The 23,863-nt window shown below is 43.9% G+C and overlaps 1 protein-coding gene across 1 annotated transcript; it reads left to right on the top strand.

Annotated features, from left to right (window-relative positions):
• The first annotated feature begins 859 nt into the window (after nt 1-859).
• On the top strand, nt 860-13,681 carry KRT8 (keratin 8). Its single transcript, XM_075265819.1, has 9 exons — nt 860-1,262; nt 6,638-6,846; nt 8,316-8,376; nt 8,469-8,564; nt 9,263-9,427; nt 10,188-10,313; nt 10,473-10,693; nt 11,309-11,364; nt 12,902-13,681. Exons 1-9 carry the CDS (start codon nt 912-914, stop codon nt 13,102-13,104), a joined length of 1,488 nt encoding a protein of 495 aa, XP_075121920.1. The 5' UTR covers nt 860-911; the 3' UTR covers nt 13,105-13,681.
• Nucleotides 13,682-23,863: the final 10,182 nt, after the last annotated feature.

Below are 23,863 nucleotides of genomic sequence, written 5' to 3'. Positions count from 1 at the left end.
AAGCATCACTGATTCTGTATTAGACGCTGCAGGACACAGCAGTCAGTGTCTTGCAGCGTCTGGAGGAAGTCAGTCGCAGGGGCTGCCTGCGGATGACTTCCTCTTACCCCGGGCAGGATCAACCAGGTATCGGGGGTCTTTAGCAGTCTGGGGTCACTGGCCAGACCCCAGACTGCATGTTGGAGACACTGGCACCCCCCGATCTCGCCGCGGGGGGTGCTGATCAGACCGGCAGCATCACGGAACCGCTTCAGTTTGATCACGGAACTGAAGGGGTTAAAAAACCCCTATCGGAGCCCCCTCCGATGGGGGGTAATGGAGCAGGGTCTTAGCTGTCAGGTACAGCTAAGATCCGCTCCAATTACGTCGGCACTGACAGGGAATCCTTCCCTGACTGCCCGACGTAATTTTACTATAGGGCAGTCAGGAAGGACCTGTCAGTGCCGACGTAATTTTACTATGGGCCGGTCGTTAAGGGGTTAAAGCTGACCGCCTCCATGTCGGTGCGGGAGCGGCAGGGGCTTCACCAGGTTTATATTGTACAACTCCTAGGGCAGAGTACAATTCCCGAACTTCTCAGCAGAGATCTCATAGACTTGTATCTATAAGTGATGGGACACATATGCATACATACATATGTGCACTTTCTGTTTATTTGGGTCTGTATTAGCCCTGACACACACCCAGTCCCTAGTAACCCTCGGATAAGTGAGGAGGAGGAGGAGGATGTGCCAGGCAATGGCAGGTGACCGCCTCTCAGTAGCCAGCCATTCAGGTGCTGTGTGAGAGCGCCCCCCCTCCGTGCGGCCGGGCTGAGTATATTAGGGACAGCCTCTCCCCTCTCCTCACATCGGTAACTCCGCTCCTCTCCTGTATAGTCTCTAGCACAGCAGCCACCAGCCGCCGCCACCATGTCCATCAAGATGAGCAAAGTGACTTACCGCACGTCCAGCAGCGCCGTGCCCCGCAGCACCGGCTTCAGCAGCTACTCGTACAGCGGAGCTCCGGCCGGCAGCCGGGTCAGCAGCGGCTCCTTCACCCTGGGCTCCAGCTATGGAGGAGGCTCCCGGTTTGGCAGCGGCTACAGGACTGCCTATGGAGGTGCAGGTGCGGGCTCAGCTGGCATCACCCAGGTCAGCGTTAACCAGAGCCTGCTGGCCCCCCTCAACCTGGAGATCGACCCCACCATCCAGCAAGTCAGGACCCAGGAGAAGGAGCAGATCAAGACCCTCAACAACAAATTCGCTTCATTCATTGACAAGGTGAGTGCGAGGCACCTGCTCACACCTGGCACAGGATGCTATCTACTGCCCCCACACCAATGTGCTGCCCATATATCGTGCAACCACTCTGCAAGCACAAGCCTTCTAGTTGCACCATATTCACACAATAGTTTCTTGTTTCTTCTATTTGCTTTGATCAAAAGTAGCAAAAATATATCTGCTTACAATACTCCATAACATCTGTTGCACCAGATCCCTAATCTACCAAGCTTTTCCCATAGATTCCTCCTATATTGCTTTTCTTGCGTTACACAGGGTGTATATACAGTATATGAATAACTATAAGTTACTGGCTGGGTATTTTATAACCTCTCTCCATGATATCGATCCAATGTAACTCACTAGTAGTGACTGTCACACCACAGTGCCACCCAGACACACCCTCTCCGCTGCTGGGACACTGCCACATACCAGGCATGGTGGCCATTGACCTCCCGGGTAGACATTATACACACCTATCACTCTGTGCAGTCGCTTAGTCTTCTAGAAGTTTCTCCCATGGTCAACCGTATGCATATGGTTGTGAAAGGGTTAAACGTAACACAACTAGTCCATGTCTGTTTCCATACCTACCACGAAATACAATTCTTAACATGACCGACCGGAAACTTTCCTAGTCTGCTGAATGGCAAACTCCCTAGTTATATAGGGATTGTTGGGCGAATACCCCTGTAATGCATTCTGTCACCCAGCTTTTCCAAAAGCGGAAGCTCTTTTATTGCATTTGGGTCATTCTATAATTGGTGAGATTTTATCAGATGACCTAGAGCAGTGGCCTCCTCCCAGCTATGGCCCTTAAACTATTGCTAAACTACAACGCTCAGCATGGTCACGGATTGACAATTGTAGTTTTGCAATATCTAAATTACCGTAAATTGGTGACGGTGATGTAGAGGTTACAGGACATGACTATAGATCTTAGCAGCTGTTTTATCTGAACATATGTATTATTAATGCATATGTAGCTATCGCTATACTGTAGGTGTAAAGGTCACCCTCAGTTCTGTAGAAATCTATTTTAACCTGTGTGTTTCTATTTTAAGGACAACATTTCTATTACCGGTACATTATATTTATAAAGTGCACCTATTGTATTATACTGTTTCAGGGAATAGGGGGCGTCTCTGAATAGGTTAATGACCCTGGACACACGTTAGAAACGTTAAGTAACACACCTTATAACCACCATAATGTTTGTTACATAGCTAAAAAATCTGCATTAAAAGTGCTGGTACGTATTAAATGAATGTCGCTGAGCATGCATGTGTATGGGACGTTTGGGTGTAATAGCTGTCGGCCATACAGGTGTTCAGCTCAGTCTATCTAATGTGACACTAAAGCTCTGCTCACATCTAATGGGTGATATGGAAATTTCCCTTAAATAGTTAAATCCTATTGACGATTGTTCTTTAATTATCTGTGTGCTATTTTATGGAGAGATTCCATGGTAATAATATCCACATACAATAGAAAGGGCCCTTTAATCGCTGCAGGTATTAACATGGCAAAGCTTTCCAATACCTAACAGTACATGGTTTCATAATCCGTCCTTCCTCGAGGCATGTTGAGTGAGCAGAGACTGTCCGGGATATGCAGGATCTACTCACGTAATCCTTGCCTAGTTACTTTCCAGTTAGTCGGGATCTCCTTGTAGTGTATATTACCGCAGTATAGTGTTTACTGTCTCCTCTCTAGTCCCTGGCACTTGGCACTGTGCAATGGCTAATAACCCATTCACTTCTGAAACGCGTTGACAGTCTAAAACTTTTGTTAGCCAAGGTTTATTTGTTAGCTTGGGTTTGTATTTATGTAAAAACCGGAGCTACCTGTATGGCGGCACATACCATCTGCATAAGATCATGTTACAGACCCTATGAGCGCCACCATATGGAGCTGTGAGAATCTGTATGAATCCATGAGACGTTATTGGGGTTATAGTATGACTCTGTAGCAGGTTAATATTACTATATACATATGGTTCGATTTATCAAGACTGGCATTTTCCTTGCTGGTCTTGATAATCCCTGGCCTGCTGGAGATTGCACCTGATTTATGACACACCAAGTATATTAGGTGCATTCTCCGGGGTCAGTGCACCTAAACAGAAATGTACTCCTGCCCCCTCATGGCTTTGATTTCTGACATCGTTTATGCCACTAAATGATAATAAATTTGGTGGGTTTGAAGGCCTGGACCACCACACCCCCTTTAAAGAAAGTACAATGTGCAAATAATCTCACACTAAAATATTGCGACTTTTCATGACTTCTATGCTAGTTTTCTGTCACATAAGCCATGATAAATCAGACCCATAGTCTTTTTATGCTTAGGAGTCCAGGGGGTGGTCCTAATCAGTGATTGGCATCTTTCAATGCATGTCATTTGCGAATTAGGACCGCCCACTGGACTCCAAAACATAGAAAGTGCAGAAATTGCAGTCAGTAATTAAGGCCCCATTGTACATGGACAGGTCGGACTATCTAGACTTATACTTGCGTTTTTGGGCCTAGATCTTATTCCGTTACACTAGAAGTCCCATCCCCCTCTGCAGCTCTATTGTTCCTTATTGTATATAGTACAGGACAGTAGACCTGCAAGAAGGCAGCGGGATCGTTGCGAGTCCAATTTCCGAACCAGATTCAGGATAGGAAATATGGAGATAGGATTTTCCGGACTGTATTTGCACATATGCTTGAGGCCTTATACTGAATTCTCTCTTAAAACTATGTAGCAATCTGCTCAGCTCCTCCTACTCTACTATTCAATTGCTTCTGGTTCTGGGAAAGCTGGGTGGCAACCAGTATGGCTTCCATTACGGTTTTGAATGGCAAATTTCTGCAGCCATCCCGAAGCAGGGTGTGTCATCTGCCAAGGGTGTGAGCAGTATTGCCATTCTGAGTAAGGTATACACATAGTAAGATACTGGGCACTGGTCTGACAGCTGGCACATACTCCAGTTTTATTACCTCACTATCAGGACTTAAGAATTCCTCCCCTATCTGTCTGTTTTAGTAAGGAGGGGCACAGATAGTTACCTGTAGACTTTACCATATAGGGCAATGAAAGTAGCCTGCACCTTGCCTGCCCAGTTCACTGTCCTGTACACACAAAGAATATCGTCTGATAACACAAAGTACACAAGTGTAGAGTATAATGCCGCCATTCAGACTGAATAGTACCGTGACACACTGCGGCTCATACCATGTGAAAATAGTGAATGTGTAAACTAAAGAATTGAAATCTTCCTTTGTTTGTGGGACAAAAGTAAAATGTAGCCAGACTTGTCTCCCTTCCTCCGGTATGCCACTGTTTATATTAAGCCTTGGCCAGAAAAGTCAGGGACACCTCATTATAATTCTCTGGGCCGCAATAATTTTCTCCGCTGCCAGGGCTGCTACGCTGACCTCAGCAGTGCAGGGTTATTCCCTTCTATATTTAGAGAAAGCACTTTGTCCAGGTATAAGGCTTTGGATTCCCCCCTTACGTCGTCTTTATTTTCATAATAATGTAGCCACTAGGGGGAGTAATTATGTAATCTGCATGTATAACTCTAAAGTACACCTATATTTTACACAGTTACATAGGTTTTCCAACTCTGGTCACAAAAAATGTGAACCTTCAAAGGAAATAATGGAAATAGGACCACTGTTCGCAACATGTTCCTTATCTCAAAAATGGATAGGACTAGCCATCAGTTTATTATTGGTGGTGGTTTACACAGTGGGCCCTCCATGATCCTCTAAGGCATTGATGACAAACCTTTTAGAGACCAAGGGCCCAAACTGCAACCCAAAACTCACTAATTTATCAAAATTTAACACTGTGCGGATCCACAATTGTGGACAATTACAGACCCCCAAAATATGGTCGTGTGAATAGGGCTTTACAGAACTTTCAATTATACAAACAACTTTGTCCTGCCTTTGGTATAAAGTTGAACAATTAATGTTCGCTATTTACATTACACAGGATCTGTTTTATAGTGACCGTGCCATGTTGTTATGACCTATAGTAATATCACGTCTGCTATAAATCAGATACTGTGTGATATAAATAGTGAAGGGACCCCACACAGTACAGTCTGCTCCACAGTGTCCCCCACACAGTACAGTCTGCTCCACAGTGTTCCCCACACAGTGCAATTTGCTCCACAGTGGCTTCCATACAGTATAATCTGTTCCACAGATGGGTGCCCACATAGAGGGCTCTATGTGCCACCTCTGGCACCCATGCCATAGGTTTGCCATCACAGTTGTAAGGGAACGCAGCCAGTCTTGCACTTTTGTAATTTTCTTCTGTGTGGGGAACTGCAACTGGCTCCATTTTTGCCCTACTTTGCTGGGGAAAAGTAATGGCTCCGCCTTCATTCTGTGTGGTAATCCCATAGATCATAAATGGATGGCATATCCTAGTGATATACCCTCAAGTGATGCACCCTTAAGAAATTCATCTTAAAAGGAACACATAGCAAACACAAGTCCTATTACCATTAAAGCTGAACTGTTCTCACAATTATATCCATTAAATATATCTTCAAAGGGCCGGTTCAGGAGCCAGCTGATGTATGCTCCTCTTCCTACTTTTTAGAAACAGGAAAAGTCCCCCTAGACATTCTGTATGACACATTTCCCGGCAGTCTTGACTCCTGAGGAACAGGATAAGTCCTATTTCTAAGGAGTCTGGCATTGTTTTTTTGTTTTTTTTCTGTCCCTTTGACAGATGTACTTGGAGGCCACTAAGGATTATACTTATGAAAAGTTATAATACATTTGTAGGGGTTGCTATATCTCGGCCTACCACCTGTCTATCCTGCTCCGTCTACTTTTGCAGAAAGTGGCAAGTGAGGCAGAGAACAAACTATGTGGCCCATCTTTGGTCCAAAAAAAAGACTTTGCACCTAAGACACACCACCATCGCACCTGTCTATACCAGAGAATTAGCGGGGTTAATAAATGCCCAATTTATGGAGCTGTACCTTCTTATGGGGCATTGTGGTCCCTTCATAAAGCTGACTGGTGGGGATTCAGAGAGATGATCAGCTTATCTTGATGTTTCTACCGCCCCGTCATCTATCAGAGAAGAATTAGGAGACCTCCATACGTATAAGGTAGCTGTAATCTGAATGGAGGGCCTTAACACATGTCCTGATATGGCCCAGAAGAAAAGTATTACTGCAGTTTGCCAGATATAGTTTAGTAAGCTTCCTGTGTGGACCATGAGCCATCTTGGCGTACATATTGAAGAGTCCATTCTATAAGTGACATACCTAATAGCAGACTTGGAAAGTGACACTTGTGTATACAGTAACACCTAGTGTAAGTGATGATGTTCAAACGCTGTTTTGTCTATTATAGGTACGATTCCTAGAACAACAGAACAAGATGCTTGAAACAAAATGGAGCCTTCTCCAGAACCAGAAGACAACACGCAGTAACATGGATGGCATGTTCGAAGCCTACATCAACACCCTGCGGCGTCAGCTGGACACCCTGGGGCAGGAGAAATACCGCTTGGAAAATGAGCTTGGAAACATGCAGGGTATGGTGGAGGACTTCAAGAACAAGTGAGTAGATACAGGCCACCTACCTCCAGCCTAGTGATAACCATGCAGTTAGATGTGATCCAGATACCTGGCGGCTTTAGGGCCCGTTCACACGGAGTAAACGCACGTGTATTTTGGCAAAATACACGTGTAAAAATAAGACTCCCATTGACTTCAGTGACATTTTGTATATTTTGACGTGTTTTTTTACACATGTAAAAAAAAAAAAAGTCATTGAAGTCAATGGGAGTCTTATTTTTACCCATGTATCTTTTACGCGTGTATTTTGCCAAAATACACGTACGTTTACTCCGTGTGAACGGGACTTACACTTATATGCTCAGTACAAGTGGGGTTCCTTTGTCTCTTGCTTCTGTGGTCAAGATATATTTAGGTGGATGTCACAACATTACATGAAATTGGCAAAAATTAAGAGGGTCTCAAAAAGCGAAGACCACTGATTTTATATCTATATATATGTATGTATAGATATAGCTATATAGTGCCCTAGTAGAGACTAGATACATGGTTTAAGGTTATGTTTATAAGAAAACCCAGATAAATAAGACCTGCTACCTCCTGACATGTCTAGTTTAGAAAAAAGTCTTCTTCATAAAATAATAACCACAGCATTTTTCATATAATTCTGCATTTTGCTGTTCCTCTGTTATTCCTCCTAGAAATTGTGAATAAATTGACAACTGGGTGTTACCATCTCCCTTGATAAATGGAAGTGTCTCTCCACAGTTTGAGAAAGTGAGCACTGATTGGACAGTGTCGAGCAGTGAAGGGTCACACCCTCAACTGGTATCACCCAGATGTCAAATTAGTTATATGTGCCCAGTAGGAGGAACAGAGGAACGGCACATCATAGTTATAAGAATTGTTACATTGTGTCGAATGCAATTATTCACTAAAACGTCTATCTTTCAGTAAAACTACAAGCTTGGTACAAGTTGCCCTTTTTATTGACCTAGCAGGTTATGCTGTTAATATGATGTTGGTAGCTTTTCTATTCCCATGTCTGGAGACATTGTGTTACTGTATGAACTGGTTTGCCCTAGAAATAAAAATAACAATTGGACGGTATCCCAACCAGTAAGCTGGACGACTTGTCTTTTTATGGGCATGTTCCTTTCAAGCCAGAATGACATCAGACAACTTGTACCCCACTTATGGTGCTATAATCTTCCTCTCCTCATATCACCATCCATCTTCCTGTATGCATATGTTAAAGTATTGTGCTTGGAGCTACAAGATAAATAAGAGCATGCAACGCCATTGGAAAGGTTGACGAAATTAGAAATGTCTTACAACCATAAATGGCAAGTCAAGAAGCCGGTGCGGAGAACAGCATGTCTGGAAACCTCATATTAAAGAAAGTTCTGCCAACTTTTATGTAATGGAACAGTTTCCTTTTAAAGTGACAGCTGCCCTCTTCTCCGTCCTTCATTCCATCTCCTTACTAAGGATCTTATTCTGTTCTGCAGATATGAAGATGAAATCAACAAACGCACTGAAATGGAGAATGAATTTGTCCTATTAAAGAAGGTGGGGATTCCCTCTATTAATCATATGATATTTATTTACAAGATTAATGTGAATATACACCTGGACTAATAAACCGCAACCTTTGTCTGCAGGACGTAGATGAGGCATACATGAACAAGGTGCAGCTGGAAGCCAAACTGGAGGGGCTGACAGATGAGATTAACTTCCTGCGCCATCTTTATGAGGAGGTGAGATGTGATTTTTGGTGCTTATTATATTTACACATGTCCATTATGTGTCAAAGTTTATTCCTTAAAGGGGATGTACCGGATTAAAAAAACATGGGTTGTTTCTCAAGCAAAGGAGGAGTTCTGCAATACTACACGCAACATACAGCTATACTTCAATAATATGCAATCCCTTTAAAGGGCCCATATCCTCTAAGTGCAAAAGTGGTCCAGAACATAAGGAACAAAAGTAGCAGATTCATCCTGGTATAGGTTAGATTGTAGATGAATAAATTTCTGATATTATAATATTATTCATATCTTTTAAAGGAGTTTTAAGCAGGATATATCAGAAAGGTCGGATGGAGTACCCCAAGGTTTGAGATAATATCGCTGCGTTCAGTAAATTGCACCCTAAAATCTCTTAAGTGGGGCGTATGCGTGATATAATATAGTGGTAGTGATGATGTGTCGAACCAATGCTGTTAAGTCACATCTGATATGTTGAGAATCACCTATCCTGTAACATGGATACCTCTCTACATAGACAATATCTAGGTAAAATATCACACAACAGCTTCCATACCCTGCTTCAGTTGCCCTCCGTCTCTGCACAGAGGCTCATTCAATAAGCGGTTCCCCATACTTATAAATAGTATGTTACCTCTATGCTACCATAGCAGAACTTGAATGGTTAATCTTTACCTATTTGTCTGCAGGAACTTCGTGAGCTTCAGTCTCAGATCTCTGACACTTCAGTTGTTTTGTCTATGGACAACAATCGTAACCTTGACCTGGACAGCATCATTGCTGAAGTGAAGGCTCAGTATGAAGATATCGCCAACAAGAGCCGTACTGAGGTGGAGAGCATGTACCAGATGAAGGTAAGTCTTTTATTAGCCAGGAGGTGATAAAACACTCATTTCTTAGCACCATTATTGAATAGTGGTGCTTTTATGGGCAACATATACAAAGATTCTGGTTTTCTATTTTAATTCATCTTCCTTAAAGGGAATGGGACACTATTCTTTTTTTTAAATATGTTTTTATGGTAAAGAAATTTTGACAACTTTTTTTCAGTGTTACTATCTATATTTAAAAATATAGCCACTATATATTATACAGCCACTGGCCACTAAACCAAATGTTGGACTGACCCGTAACAATTTTAAGGGGTTTTCTTTGCAGCAATCTCCTCATTTACATCACATACAGGATTACAATAGAAGATAACGCCACTGACTGATCATTGCATCCACTACTGACAATAGATGTCACAGCTCATCTACTCCATCCTCCCTCCACATAACACACCTATAAAACTCTTTCATAGACCTCAATTATTTGGCTCTACACTTGTACTGCCTATTGCCATCATTATGCTGTAAAGTATATCATAAAATGTTGTTAATGGAGCCAATGAAAAGTTCAGGCAAGATGGCAGCCCCCATAATCATGTACAGAAAATAGAATAAAAAAATCTACAAAATATACAAGCAGAAAATCTGTTTTTAATAAATAAAAAATGACTGTATATTCATTATAAATGGCCCAAAAACCATCAACAAGCATGTTAGCTACTGCTGACGGATCTCATACAGCTTTATTTATTTTCTCACTTTTTTTTTTTTCCCCCTCTAACAGTACCAGGAACTCCAGGCATCAGCTGGACGCCACGGGGATGATCTGAAGAACACCAAAACCGAGATTAGTGAACTCAACCGTTACATCACCCGGCTGCAGTCTGAGATTGATGCTCTTAAGGCCCAGGTATGTTCCTCCTGTATAATAAGAGATAATCAGGTACTTGTATAGTATAATGGTTTTGCCATTATGTTAAATTTCATTTACAGTATTACTCACTATAGTATAATAAAACTATTGGAAGACCTAGAATAGATTTCAACACTTTTATATTGATTTTTCCAGCGTGCAAACCTTGAAGCACAGATCGCTGAGGCTGAAGAACGTGGAGAACTGGCACTGAAGGATGCCCGCTCAAAACTGGCTGATCTGGAGGCCGCTCTTCAGAAAGCCAAGCAGGACATGGCTCGCCAACTGAGAGAATACCAAGAACTGATGAATGTGAAGTTGGCTCTTGATATTGAGATTGCCACCTACAGGAAGCTGCTTGAAGGAGAAGAGAGCAGGTAAGGAATATAAGTGATAATAATTGCACTTAGCATCAATGTATTGCCCTATAAACGTGTATATGTGTGCCATCCCTACACTTAAGGGTAAGCTGATCAAAGTGTCTCCCTGCAGTGGCCCCCAGTGATTATTTGTCATAAGTAAACCTTGACAGTAAGCCCTTATTTATACGACTATTTTTAATTGCCAGTTTGCATCTATTCAGTGTTCCTTTGCATCCCCTTTTAATAGACCCTTTAAAAAACAAAACCACAAAAAAAAACTTAGGAATTTCTTCTTTGACCCAACCCACTCATCTGGTGAAAAGTAATCGTAAAAAAAAATATTAAGATTATATCCATCGGTCATGTGATTGTAGGCTAAGTGTTCACAATTTCCCTGCAGCACCCCCAAAGGAGAAATTAAGCATTACAAATTGCTTGTGTAAATCAATAGGTTGTTTGTGTAATACAGGACAGGACAGGTCCTCCAGATAGAGCGATGCTCTCTATAACCTCAGGATCTCCTATTAAAGTCACAGTCCCATATCATCTATATTTAATAGATTAATATGCCTGCTTGCCACGTGTTTGTTATAGAGTGATATGCACTTCATGGCTATCTTTGCTTTTCAGGTTGGAATCTGGTATCCAGAACCTCAGTATTCAGACCAAGACTACTGGCTATTCAGGTAATATATTTATCTAGTCGGTCAACCACTGTTATCTAAGGTAATGGTAAAGTTACAGACTGATCTGAGATTTAAAGGGTTTATCCATACAAAGCAGAGTTGACTTTGCTCAGGCTGGATGAGTGTATTAAAATAGCACAGCCATGATGCAGATCCCCTTACCAAGCTGTAACAATATTCAGGGACAGGCTTCCAACTTGACTGTTTTTCTTTCAGCACCATAACTTGTCTATTGCATTTCCTCACTTTCCTGTTAAGGCCTTTGTTCCTATCACTGCGGGATCTCTCCAAGTACTATGGAGATAGCTGTGAAGGTTCAGGTTACATACTGTGCACTACTTGCAAAACATGAAAAAGAGGAAATACATGAGAGGCTTTTGTACAAACAGTTCTTCTTCTGTAATGAAGCGGAGAGCGTCTAGTAATGTCTGTGCTACAGAAAACTTACCAGGGAGAATCGGAGTTTAAAGGGCTATTCCTGCTAATATACACCTACACGACCTTCTGCAACATTTTCTTGCGGCCGCCAGAACAGTCATTCCCAGGCATTGGCGCAGTACTGCTGTGCCCACCCTGGTTGAGTTCCTACCGGAGCTTCTCCTTATTAGGAGTATTGAGGCCCTGGTAGCTGAGGGCTTGCACGACCCTTCTAAATTTGAGTCCCTTTGGTGGCCATGGGTGGTGTTCTAGGGGAATTCGGAATGCTCTTCTTTCTTTACCTAAACTGGAGTAGTCTTGATCCCCTTTTCATATGGAGGCTGTTTGTTCCTTTATGCCACATCCTTCACTCCCCACTTTTTTTTCCCCTACTCCTCTTTACTTCTGTGTGCTTTTCCCTGTCCTGGTTTTGTATGTGGTCTCGTCTGTTTCTGTACACCCATGTTCCCCTTTCCCTACAGAATTTGTCTTTTTCTCCTGGTAAATGGGTGGCATTGTAATGGCCACGCTTTGGACTCTTCCTTATGTCCTATAGCTCTCCCTGCCATCGCTTCCCGATTACGCATTTCTCAATGTTGTTACTGTACCACCCGTTACTGGTTTCTCAGTTTTGGGCGTTGACAGCTCTCTACCCTGATTGTTCCTCTGTGACTTTTCCATGACTGGGTGGCCTGCGTACCCCCTACTGCCTTTGCTTTTTCTTGTTCTTATTTGCAAAAATCTAAAAAAAAAATGGCTAAACATAAAATACACCTTCACTTTACCTTTAGTACCTCCACTGATGCTGAGAAGAAAGGGGTCTCCACACAGTTTAGCATTGTTTTCTTTTTGACCACGTGATTGCCACTGTGCAAGGAAAAATGGTGGAGGGGCAACAGTGCTAAACTTTCATAGAGCCCCTTTATTCCCCGATTCAGTGGGATTCCCATAAGTCAGACCCCACTAATCAGTGATGGCATTTTCTAGTGGTAGGTTAGATGAAGAATAATATGGGAATAAGTTCTCTTCATATGGGTACCACTTCAAAAAATGAATTGGCTAGAGGAGAAAAAATTTACATTGCATATATAAATATATATTTTCCCGTTTTTGCTTCTAGGTGTTAGCAGCGGCTACAGCGGTGGACTGTCCAGCGGATTCGGTGGAGGAATTGGCGGTGGATATGGAGGAAGCTATGTGTATTCCAGCAGTTCCTCTCCACTGGAAACATCTAGAACCAAACGCAGCATTGTAGTGAAGACAGTGGAAACCAAAGATGGAAGAGTACTGTCTGAATCTTCAGATGTCTTCTCAAAACCTTGAGCACCTTTATCACCGCAGCACAATGCTGTCCCACAGCCAGGACTCTTTCACAGATGAGCCTTCTCCAAGGCAGAAATCAGGACTGTTGGGGTAGATGTCTTAAAAAATAATAAATTCTTAGCTAAACTTGGACATTTTGAAATGTGGAAACTGCTGCCCCAGATAGTGCCATAAGAGGCGGCACATTCAATACTGACAATACATGGTGCTCTCCCAGATCTTACGGTTTACCTGTTTCTGAAGGTGGGAGCATAGAGGGAAATAGACAAGTGTATGAATGGCCTGTTTGTTACTTTTGAGCACATTCCCCCAGCAACGTATACTGATTCCCTCCCAGCAGGCTCAACTTAAGGTGGGCTTGGATATCTGTGGGTTCAGCTGTGTTGTCTTACTCGGTTCTTCTTTCCTTTCTCTGCTTTCTGTGCAATCCTTACAACAAACTGTTGGCAAAACGAGAGCTAAGCAAACCCGTAAACCCTCTTGCAATGTGCCTTATCGTCCGTCCTTGCTGGATGGATACTGGAAGTGCTCGTCCTTCCAAAAAAATCTGTTAATAAACTTTTATGTTTTTAAAGTCTCTGCATAGTGAGTATTTGTACATGCTTTATAGCTTCTTGGTCTGTTCACAATTGGGGGGTGCCTAAGTTACAGAGAGGTATGGCACATTCATTGTCACCATTGTCCATAAGGCTATAGTCACACCTCCACATTTTACATACATACTCTGCATTTTTAGCAAACCTTATGTCTTTATTCACAGGCCACACATTGTAGATAAGTCACTTTATCATTGCGTTTTTTTGAGAAGGGAGAGGTATAAGACCTTACTTTTATACATCACATTCCTTTTCAAGCCACACTTGACTTTGGCTCCAAAAAAAAAAAAGGAAAAATCTTCAATAAAAATAACACAGTAAAATGCTGCGGCCAAATGTCACAGCTTATTCAGAAAGCATTTATGAATAATTTTATTTGCATGGCATTTTTTGGCTCTTATATCTCCAGGGGTTTTTTGCAGTATGGTTGCTTCCTTTTCAGATATTTTCCTATTTCTTTATACAGTGAATGACCAAATACAATTTATAGTAAGATAAGGTGGGGCTGGAACATATTATACACCAGATTCCTGAAGAAGTGCTACATTTGTAATTTGGAGAGAATTACTATTCCAAACTGGAAGGAGGGTTTCTAAGTGTCAGTATGATGCAAGACTATAAACCATATTCCTTGCTTTTGTAAAGAATCTGCAATGGAAATTTCTAAAATTAGAATGAATCAAGTAGGTAACATACAAGGTTATTCCATATAGGCAGGCATACATATAGATCATTGCTTTTGTCCATAATTATTTAGTGGGTCACATTTATTAAGCTACTTGTACCTTATTTTTGCTTATTTATATAGCAACATTAATTCTATAGGGCTGTACATTATTATATTTATTCCATAGCGCTGTACACTATTAATTCCATGGTCCTCAACATTATTATATTCCTTCCATGGTGCTGTACATTATTATATTCCATAGTGCTGTACATTATTATATTACTTCCATGGTGCTCTGTACATTATTATATTCCTTGGTGCTGTACATTATTATATTAATTTTGCTGTACATTTAAGGGTTTACATACAGTACACAAAATATACAAAACAAATCTAATACTAGCAATGACCAACTGGCACAGTGGGGTAGAGGGCCCTGCCCGCAAGGGCTTACAATCAATTTTTTGGGTGCAAATTGCACCTTTTTGAGGTCTTTTTCTCCCCTGTGTTTCATGTATGAAGCATTTGCACCTTTTTTCCAGATATGCTGCTCTCACCACTTTTGCTTTCCGAAGAGAAAAGGAGGCATGGTCTAAATGGGATTCTTTTTAAGGCTGAGGCCCCATGTTGCTGAAACACAGCTTCTTTTGTTGCAGATTTTTTTTTTTTTTTTTAGAGGCAACCCTAGGAGTGTCTACCAAAGGAATGGGAAATATATAGGAAGTTCTTATTCTTCTACCATCTCTTAATTCATTCCTAACTTTGGCTCAAAAAAAAAAAAAAGCAACAAAATCTGCAACAAAAAAAGCTGAATTGCTCAATGTTTTCAGCCTGGAAATGCTAAATACCACTCAAAACCTAAAACTACAATATTGTCTACATGCCAGTTCCTATTCACATCTGCATTTGGGTTTCCGTTTGGGGAGTCTGCATGGGTTCCCCCCAAATGGAAACCTATATGCATTAAAAAGCAGTTACCTGCGAAACCTGCGGACCCCATAGACTATGATGGGGTCCATGTGGTTTCCACATGAAACATGTGGAGAGAAAAGTCCTACAAGGAGCACTTTTCACTCCACGTTTTCTGCGGGAACCACACGGGCCCCATTATAGTCTATGGGGTGCGTGTGGCTTCCTTAGGTAACCGCATTTTAATGCGTATAGGTTTCTGTGGACTTGTGTTAATATGATGTGGCAGATTTTAGGGATTTTAGTTTTTGAGTGTAAGGAAAATGTTTGTTTTTGTACCATGTTAGCCAGTGGGTAGGAAATATAAAAAAACAAAAAACTTGAGTCTTCAGTAGTTGATACCTTATTTAATTGCTAATAATGATGACAGATTACAACGTTTCGAAGCTCTCAGCTTCTTCAGGAATATCAGGTTTTTGAGTGGTAATGGTTTTACTGTGGAGGTGACCTCCCTTATGCCTAGTTCACACTAGCTTATGTGTTCCATCCGGAAGGAGTCCACATGAGGACCCCCCCCCGTACGGAATAAAAGCGAAACTGCAAGCGCAGTGCAGTTAAAGTGCACGGACCCGGTAGACTATAACAAATGATTTCTGCGGGCAGTGTGCGGCAAGCACACGGACCCCATTATAGTCTATTGGGTCCATGCGCTTTAACTGCACAGCGCTTCCATAGCATAAGCTAGTGTGAACCGACCCTGAGGCTTCATTGTGATAGCTATGCTTACTACTCTGACCTTGAACAAGTTATGCTTACGTCATAGCATTGTATAGAGACTAGAGATGAGCGAACAGTGTTCTATCGAACTCATGTTCGATCGGATATTAGGCTGTTCGGCATGTTCGAATCGAATCGAACACCGCGTGGTAAAGTGCGCCATTACTCGATTCCCCTCCCACCTTCCCTGGCGCCTTTTTTGCTCCAATAACAGCGCAGGGTAGGTGGGACAGGAACTACGACACCGGTGACGTTGAGAAAAATAGGCAAAACCCATTGGCTGCCGAAAACATGTGACCTCTAATTTAAAAGAACAGCGCCGCCCAGGTTCGCGTCATTCTGAGCTTGCAATTCACCGAGGACGGAGGTTTCCGTCCAGCTAGCTAGGGCTTAGATTCTGGGTAGGCAGGGACAGGCTAGGATAGGAAGGAGAAGACAACCACAACAGCTCTTGTAAGAGCTAAATTCCAGGGAGAAGCTTGCCAGTGTAACGTGGCACTGACGGGCTCAATCGCCGCAACCCAGCTTTCTCAGGATCCTGAATGGAATACACTGTCAGTGTATTCCCGTATACCCGATATATACCCCCGATACCCGTTCCAACGGTGTGCCCCCCCCACCTTCACCCCAGAAATACCCTGCAAGTCCCCTAGCAATAGAATTGGGGCTATATACACCCACTATTTTTGCTACTGGTATACAGTGCCATTGTCTGACTGGGAATTCAAAGAATATATTGGGAATACAAATACCCTCATTTCTTGCTACTGCCATATAGTGCCAGTTTCTGACTGGGAATTCAAAGAATATATTGGGGTTACGTGCACCCACAATTTTTACTACTGGTATACAGTGCCATTGTCTGACTGGGAATTCAAAGAATATATTGGGGTTATAAATACCCTCATTTCTTGCTACTGGTATATAGTGCCATTGTCTGACTGGGAATTCAAAGAATATATTGGGGTTACGTGCACCCACAATTTTTACTACTGGTATACAGTGCCAGTTTCTGACTGGGAATTCAAAGAATATATTGGGGTTACAAATACCCTCATTTCTTGCTACTGCCATATAGTGCCAGTTTCTGACTGGGAATTCAAAGAATATATTGGGGTTATAAATACCCTCATTTCTTGCTACTGGTATATAGTGCCATTGTCTGACTGGGAATTCAAAGAATATATTGGGGTTACGTGCACCCACAATTTTTACTACTGGTATACAGTGCCAGTTTCTGACTGGGAATTCAAAGAATATATTGGGGTTACAAATACCCTCATTTCTTGCTACTGCCATATAGTGCCAGTTTCTGACTGGTAATTCAAAGAATATATTGGGGTTATAAATACCCTCATTTCTTGCTACTGGTATATAGTGCCATTGTCTGACTGGGAATTCAAAGAATATATTGGGGTTACGTGCACCCACAATTTTTACTACTGGTATACAGTGCCAGTTTCTGACTGGGAATTCAAAGAATATATTGCGGTTACAAATACCCTCATTTCTTGCTACTGCCATATAGTGCCAGTTTCTGACTGGAAATTCAAAGAATATATTGGGGTTACGTGCACCCACAATTTTTACTACTGGTATACAGTGCCATTGTCTGACTGGGAATTCAAAGAATATATTGGGGTTATAAATACCCTCATTTCTTGCTACTGCCATATAGTGCCAGTTTCTGACTGGGAATTCAAAGAATATATTGGGGTTATAAATACCCTCATTTCTTGCTACTGGTATATAGTGCCATTGTCTGACTGGGAATTCAAAGAATATATTGGGGTTACGTGCATCCACAATTTTTACTACTGGTATACAGTGCCAGTTTCTGACTGGGAATTCAAAGAATATATTGGGGTTACAAATACCCTCATTTCTTGCTACGGCCATATAGTGCCAGTTTCTGACTGGTAATTCAAAGAATATATTGGGGTTACGTGCACCCACAATTTTTACTACTGGTATACAGTGCCATTGTCTGACTGGGAATTCAAAGAATATATTGGGGTTATAAATACCCTCATTTCTTGCTACTGCCATATAGTGCCATTGTCTGACTGGGAATTCAAAGAATATATTGGGGTTATAAATACCCTCATTTCTTGCTACTGCCATATAGTAAACAACAACAAAAATTGAGGAATCCAAAAAAAATTATTAAAAATATATATATTTATTGAAAAAGCAATAAAAAACATACAAAACATATAACATACAATGGAGGGCAACACAGAGGGGTCCGACTGTAGAAAAACAGTCCGACAGAACCGTACCCCTCTCACTATTGATGAACCAGAGAGTTTCTCCCTATATATATGGTGTATAATCCTAATTAATCAATCCCTTATAGAAATAAATAAATACACTGCACCAATATAATGCACATATGTATAATAAACAAAGTGCATAAAAATATACATATAAACCTCCAAAGGAGTATAACTCCTATAACACAATCCCCAAAATTGGGGTATATTATACGTATAATGAGGAGTAACTAGTTTAAGAGGTGAATAGGAGGTATAACAATGAAAGTCATAGGTCCAAAATCAATACATACCCAAAGACATTTTGGCAGTGTAAGTAAACCATAAGGGGTTAACCCCGGAACAACAAGAGTGAGGGAACCAAGACACCCCGACGCGCGTTTCGCCTTAGCGTGGCTTCATCAGGAGGTGAATGACAGTACATCGTGATAGCATATAAATACCCTTCTAAATAATCGTCACAATACAACACACCTGTAGTTGCTTGCATCTGCAGTGTTTCCATGTCCCTTCATTTCCGGCTAAAGCCACGTATGCGCAGTGACGTCACCACGTACGCGTACCGTGATGACGTCACTGTCATTATCAGATGTTAAATAAAGTTCTGGCCGGTGCGCACGCGTGAACGCTCCGGCCGAATAGAATAACTAGAGGCCGTACAATACGGCTAGAATACTACAAAAACATGGCCGCCGGATAGGACATATATACGATCTCTAATAGAACGGAGCAGTTTATAATATACCCCAATTTTGAGGATTGTGTTATAGGAGTTATACTCCTTTGGAGGTTTATATGTATATTTTTATGCACTTTGTTTATTATACATATGTGCATTATATTGGTGCAGTGTATTTATTTATTTCTATAAGGGATTGATTAATTAGGATTATACACCATATATATAGGGAGAAACTCTCTGGTTCATCAATAGTGAGAGGGGTACGGTTCTGTCGGACTGTTTTTCTACAGTCGGACCCCTCTGTGTTGCCCTCCATTGTATGTTATATGTTTTGTATGTTTTTTATTGCTTTTTCAATAAATATATATATTTTTAATAATTTTTTTTGGATTCCTCAATTTTTGTTGTTGTTTAGTTGAATTAGTTTTGAGGTTATTTATTTATTATTTGATGGATAAATTTGGTTGGTTGTTACTGCCATATAGTGCCAGTTTCTGACTGGTAATTCAAAGAATATATTGGGGTTATAAATACCCTCATTTCTTGCTACTGGTATATAGTGCCATTGTCTGACTGGGAATTCAAAGAATATATTGGGGTTACGTGCACCCACAATTTTTGCTACTGGTATATAGTGCCAATTTCTAACTGGGAATTCAAAATGCGCAAGGCTCCCGGAAAGGGACGTGGACGAGGCCGTGGGCGAGGTCGGGGGAATGGTTCTGGGGAGCAAGGTAGCAGTGAAGCCACAGGGCGTCCCGTGCCTACTCCTGTGGGGCAGCAAGCATTGCGCCACTCCACAGTGCCAGGGTTGCTTGCCACATTAACTAAACTGCAGGGTACAAACCTTAGTAGGCCCGAGAACCAGGAACAGGTCTTGCAATGGCTGTCAGAGAACGCTTACAGCACATTGTCCAGCAGCCAGTCAGACTCTGCCTCCTCTCCTCCTATTACCCAACAGTCTTGTCCTCCTTCCTCCCAAAATTCCCAAGCTTCACAGAACAATAACCCCAACTGTCCCTGCTCCCCAGAGCTGTTCTCCGCTCCTTTCATTGTCCCTCAACCTGCCTCTCCACGTCACGATTCCACGAACCTAACAGAGGAGCATCTGTGTCCAGATGCTCAAACACTAGAGTCTCCTCCATCTCCGTTCTATTTGGTGGTGGATGACCAGCAACCCACCCTCATCGACGATGATGTGACGCAGTTGCCGTCAGGGCATCCAGTTGACCGGCGCATTGTGCGGGAGGAGGAGATGAGACAGGAGTTGGAAGAGGAAGTGGTGGATGATGAGGACACTGACCCGACCTGGACAGGGGGTTGTCAAGCGGGGAAAGTAGTGTGGATGTTGAGGCAAGTGCAGCACCAAAAAGGGTAGCTAGAGGCAGAGGCAGAGGTCAGCAGCTTAGGCGAAGCCAGGCCACACCCGGAATCTCCCAAGATGTTCCAGTTCGTACCCAGCCCCGAAAAACTCCCACCTCGAGGGCACGTTTCTCGAAGGTGTGGAGTTTTTTCAAGGAATGCGCCGAGGACAGATATAGTGTTGTCTGCACAATTTGCCTCTCGAAATTGATTAGGGGCTCTGAGAAGAGCAACCTGTCCACCACTTCAATGCGCCGTCATTTGGAATCCAAGCACTGGAATCAGTGGCAGGCAGCAACGGCAGGACAAAGGCCGCCTGCCGTTCACGCCACTGCCTCTGCCACTGCCACTGCTGACTGTGCTGGCGATGCACTCCAGAGGACGAGCCAGGACACCACTTCATCTGCCTCCGCCACTTTGTTGACTTCTCCCTCATCCTCCCCTGTTCCTGTCTTATCTCCTTCTCCTGCACCATCAAAGGCACCATCAGGCGCTTCTTTACAACAACCCACCATCTCTCAGACATTGGAGCGGCGGCAGAAATACACTGCTAACCACCCACACGCGCAAGCCTTGAACGCCAACATCGCTAAACTGCTGGCCCAGGAGATGTTGGCGTTCCGGCTTGTTGAAACTCCCGCCTTCCTGGACCTGATGGCAACTGCGGCACCTCGCTATGCCGTCCCTAGCCGTCACTACTTCTCCCGGTGTGCCGTCCCCGCCTTGCACCAGCACGTGTCACTCAACATCAGGCGGGCCCTTAGTTCCGCGCTTTGCACAAAGGTCCACTTGACCACCGACGCGTGGACAAGTGCATGCGGACAGGGACGCTACATTTCACTGACGGCACACTGGGTGAATGTAGTTGAGGCTGGGACTGCTTCCCAAACTGGCCCGGTGTACCTCGTCTCCCCGCCTAACATTTCTGGCAGGGACACGAGAAGAACACCCCCCTCCTCCTCCTCCTCTACCGCCTCCTCCTCCGCCACCGCCTCCTCCTCCGCCACCGCCTCCTCCTCCGCTGTTAGATTGACCCCAGCTACGAGTTGGAAACGTTGCAGCACTGGCGTTGGTAGACGTCAGCAGGCTGTGCTGAAGCTGATCAGCTTGGGGGACAGACAGCACACTGCCTCCGAGGTGAGGGATGCCCTCCTCGATGAGACGGCAATATGGTTTGAGCCGCTGCACCTGGGCCCAGGCATGGTCGTTTGTGATAACGGCCGGAACCTGGTAGCAGCTCTGGAGCTTGCCGGACTCCAACATGTTCCATGCCTGGCCCACGTCTTCAACCTAGTGGTGCAACGTTTCCTAAAGAGCTACCCCAATGTTCCAGAGCTACTGGTGAAAGTGCGGCGCATGTGCGCCCACTTTCGCAAGTCGACAGTAGCCGCTGCTAGCTTAAAATCTCTCCAGCAACGCCTGCATGTGCCACAACACCGGCTTTTGTGCGACGTCCCCACACGCTGGAACTCAACGTTTCAGATGTTGAATAGAGTGGTTGAGCAGCAGAGACCTTTGATGGAATACCAGCTACAAAACCCTAGGGTGCCACAAAGTCAGCTGCCTCAGTTTCTCATCCATGAGTGGCCATGGATGAGAGACCTTTGTGACATCCTACGGGTGTTTGAGGAGTCCACAAGGAGGGTGAGCTCTGAGGATGCGATGGTGAGCCTTACAATCCCGCTCTTGTGTGTTCTGAGAGAATCCCTGATTGACATCAGGGATAACTCAGATCACACAGAGGAGTCAGGGATAGCATCCGATCCGTCACAGCTGGAGAGTAGGTCCACACATCTGTCCGCTTCATCGCGTTTAATGGAGGAGGAGGAGGAGGAGGAGGAAGAAGAGTTGTCCGATGATGTGATGGTGATACAGGAGGCTTCCGGGCAACTTCGAATCGTCCCATTGTTGCAGCGCGGATGGGTAGACATGGAGGATGAGGAGGAAATGGAGATTGAACTTTCCGGTGGGGCCAGAGGAGTCATGCCAACTAACACTGTGGCAGACATGGCTGAGTTCATGTTGGGGTGCTTTACAACCGACAAGCGTATTGTCAAAATCATGGAGGACAACCAGTACTGGATCTTTGCTATCCTTGACCCCCGGTATAAAAACAACATCTCGTCTTTTATTCCGGTAGAGGGGAGGGCCAATCGCATCAATGCTTGCCACAGGCAATTGGTGCAGAATATGATGGAGATGTTTCCAGCATGTGACGTTGGCGGCAGGGAGGACAGTTCCTCCAGTAGGCGACCAAGTTCTCACCGGTCCACACAAACGAGGGGCACACTGTCTAAGGTCTGGGACACCTTGATGGCACCCCCTCGCCAAAGTGCCGCCACAGAGGGTCCTAGTGTCACCAGGCGTGAGAAGTATAGGCGCATGTTGCGGGAATACCTTTCCGACCACAGCCCTGTCTTCTCCGACCCCTCTGCGCCCTACACGTATTGGGTGTCGAAGTTGGACCTGTGGCTTGAACTTGCCCTATATGCCTTGGAGGTGCTGTCCTGTCCTGCCGCCAGCGTCCTATCTGAGAGGGTGTTCAGTGCAGCCGGTGGCATCATCACTGACAAGCGCACCCGTCTGTCAGCTGAGAGTGCCGACCGGCTCACTTTGATAAAAATGAACCACCACTGGATAGAGCCTTCATTTTTGTGCCCACCTGTGTAAAGCACCCCAACATGAAACTCCATGTCTGTACTCAACCTCTCCAATTCCTCCGCATCCTCATACTCATCCACCATAAGCGTTGCACAATTCTGCTAATACTAGGCTCCCTCCAACATGATTTCCCCCAACTCTGCTGGTTAGAGGCTCCCTCCACCCTGATTTCCACCAACTCTGCTGGTTAGAGGCTCCCTCCACCCTGCTTTCCCACAACTCTGCTGGTTAGAGGCTCCCTCCACCATGAATTTGCCCAAACTGGGCTGGTTAGAGGCTCCCTCCACCATGAATTGGTCCAAACTGGGGTTTTTAGAGGCTCCCTCCACCATGAATTTGCCAAAACTGGGCTGTTTAGAGGCTCCCTCCACCATGAATTGGTCCAAATTGGGGTTTTTAGAGGCTCCCTCCACCATGAATTTGCCCAAACTGGGCTGGTTAGAGGCTCCCTCCACCATGAATTGGTCCAAACTGGGCTGGTTAGAGGCTCCCTCCACCATGAATTGGTCCAAATTGGGGTTTTTAGAGGCTCCCTCCACCATGAATTGGTCCAAACTGGGGTTTTTAGAGGCTCCCTCCACCATGAATTGGTCCAAACTGGGCTGGTTAGAGGCTCCCTCCACCATGAATTGGTCCAAACTGGGTTTTTTAGAGGCTCCCTCCACCATGAATTGGTCCAAACTGGGGTTTTTAGAGGCTCCCTCCACCATGAATTGGTCCAAACTGGGGTTTTTAGAGGCTCCCTCCACCATGAATTGGTCCAAACTGGGGTTTTTAGAGGCTCCCTCCACCATGAATTTGCCCAAACTGGGCTGTTTAGAGGCTC

Source organism: Leptodactylus fuscus, chromosome 2 (assembly GCF_031893055.1).
Source record: "Leptodactylus fuscus isolate aLepFus1 chromosome 2, aLepFus1.hap2, whole genome shotgun sequence".
Lineage (NCBI taxonomy): Eukaryota > Metazoa > Chordata > Amphibia > Anura > Leptodactylidae > Leptodactylus > Leptodactylus fuscus.
This window is presented reverse-complemented; position numbering and strand designations above follow the sequence as displayed.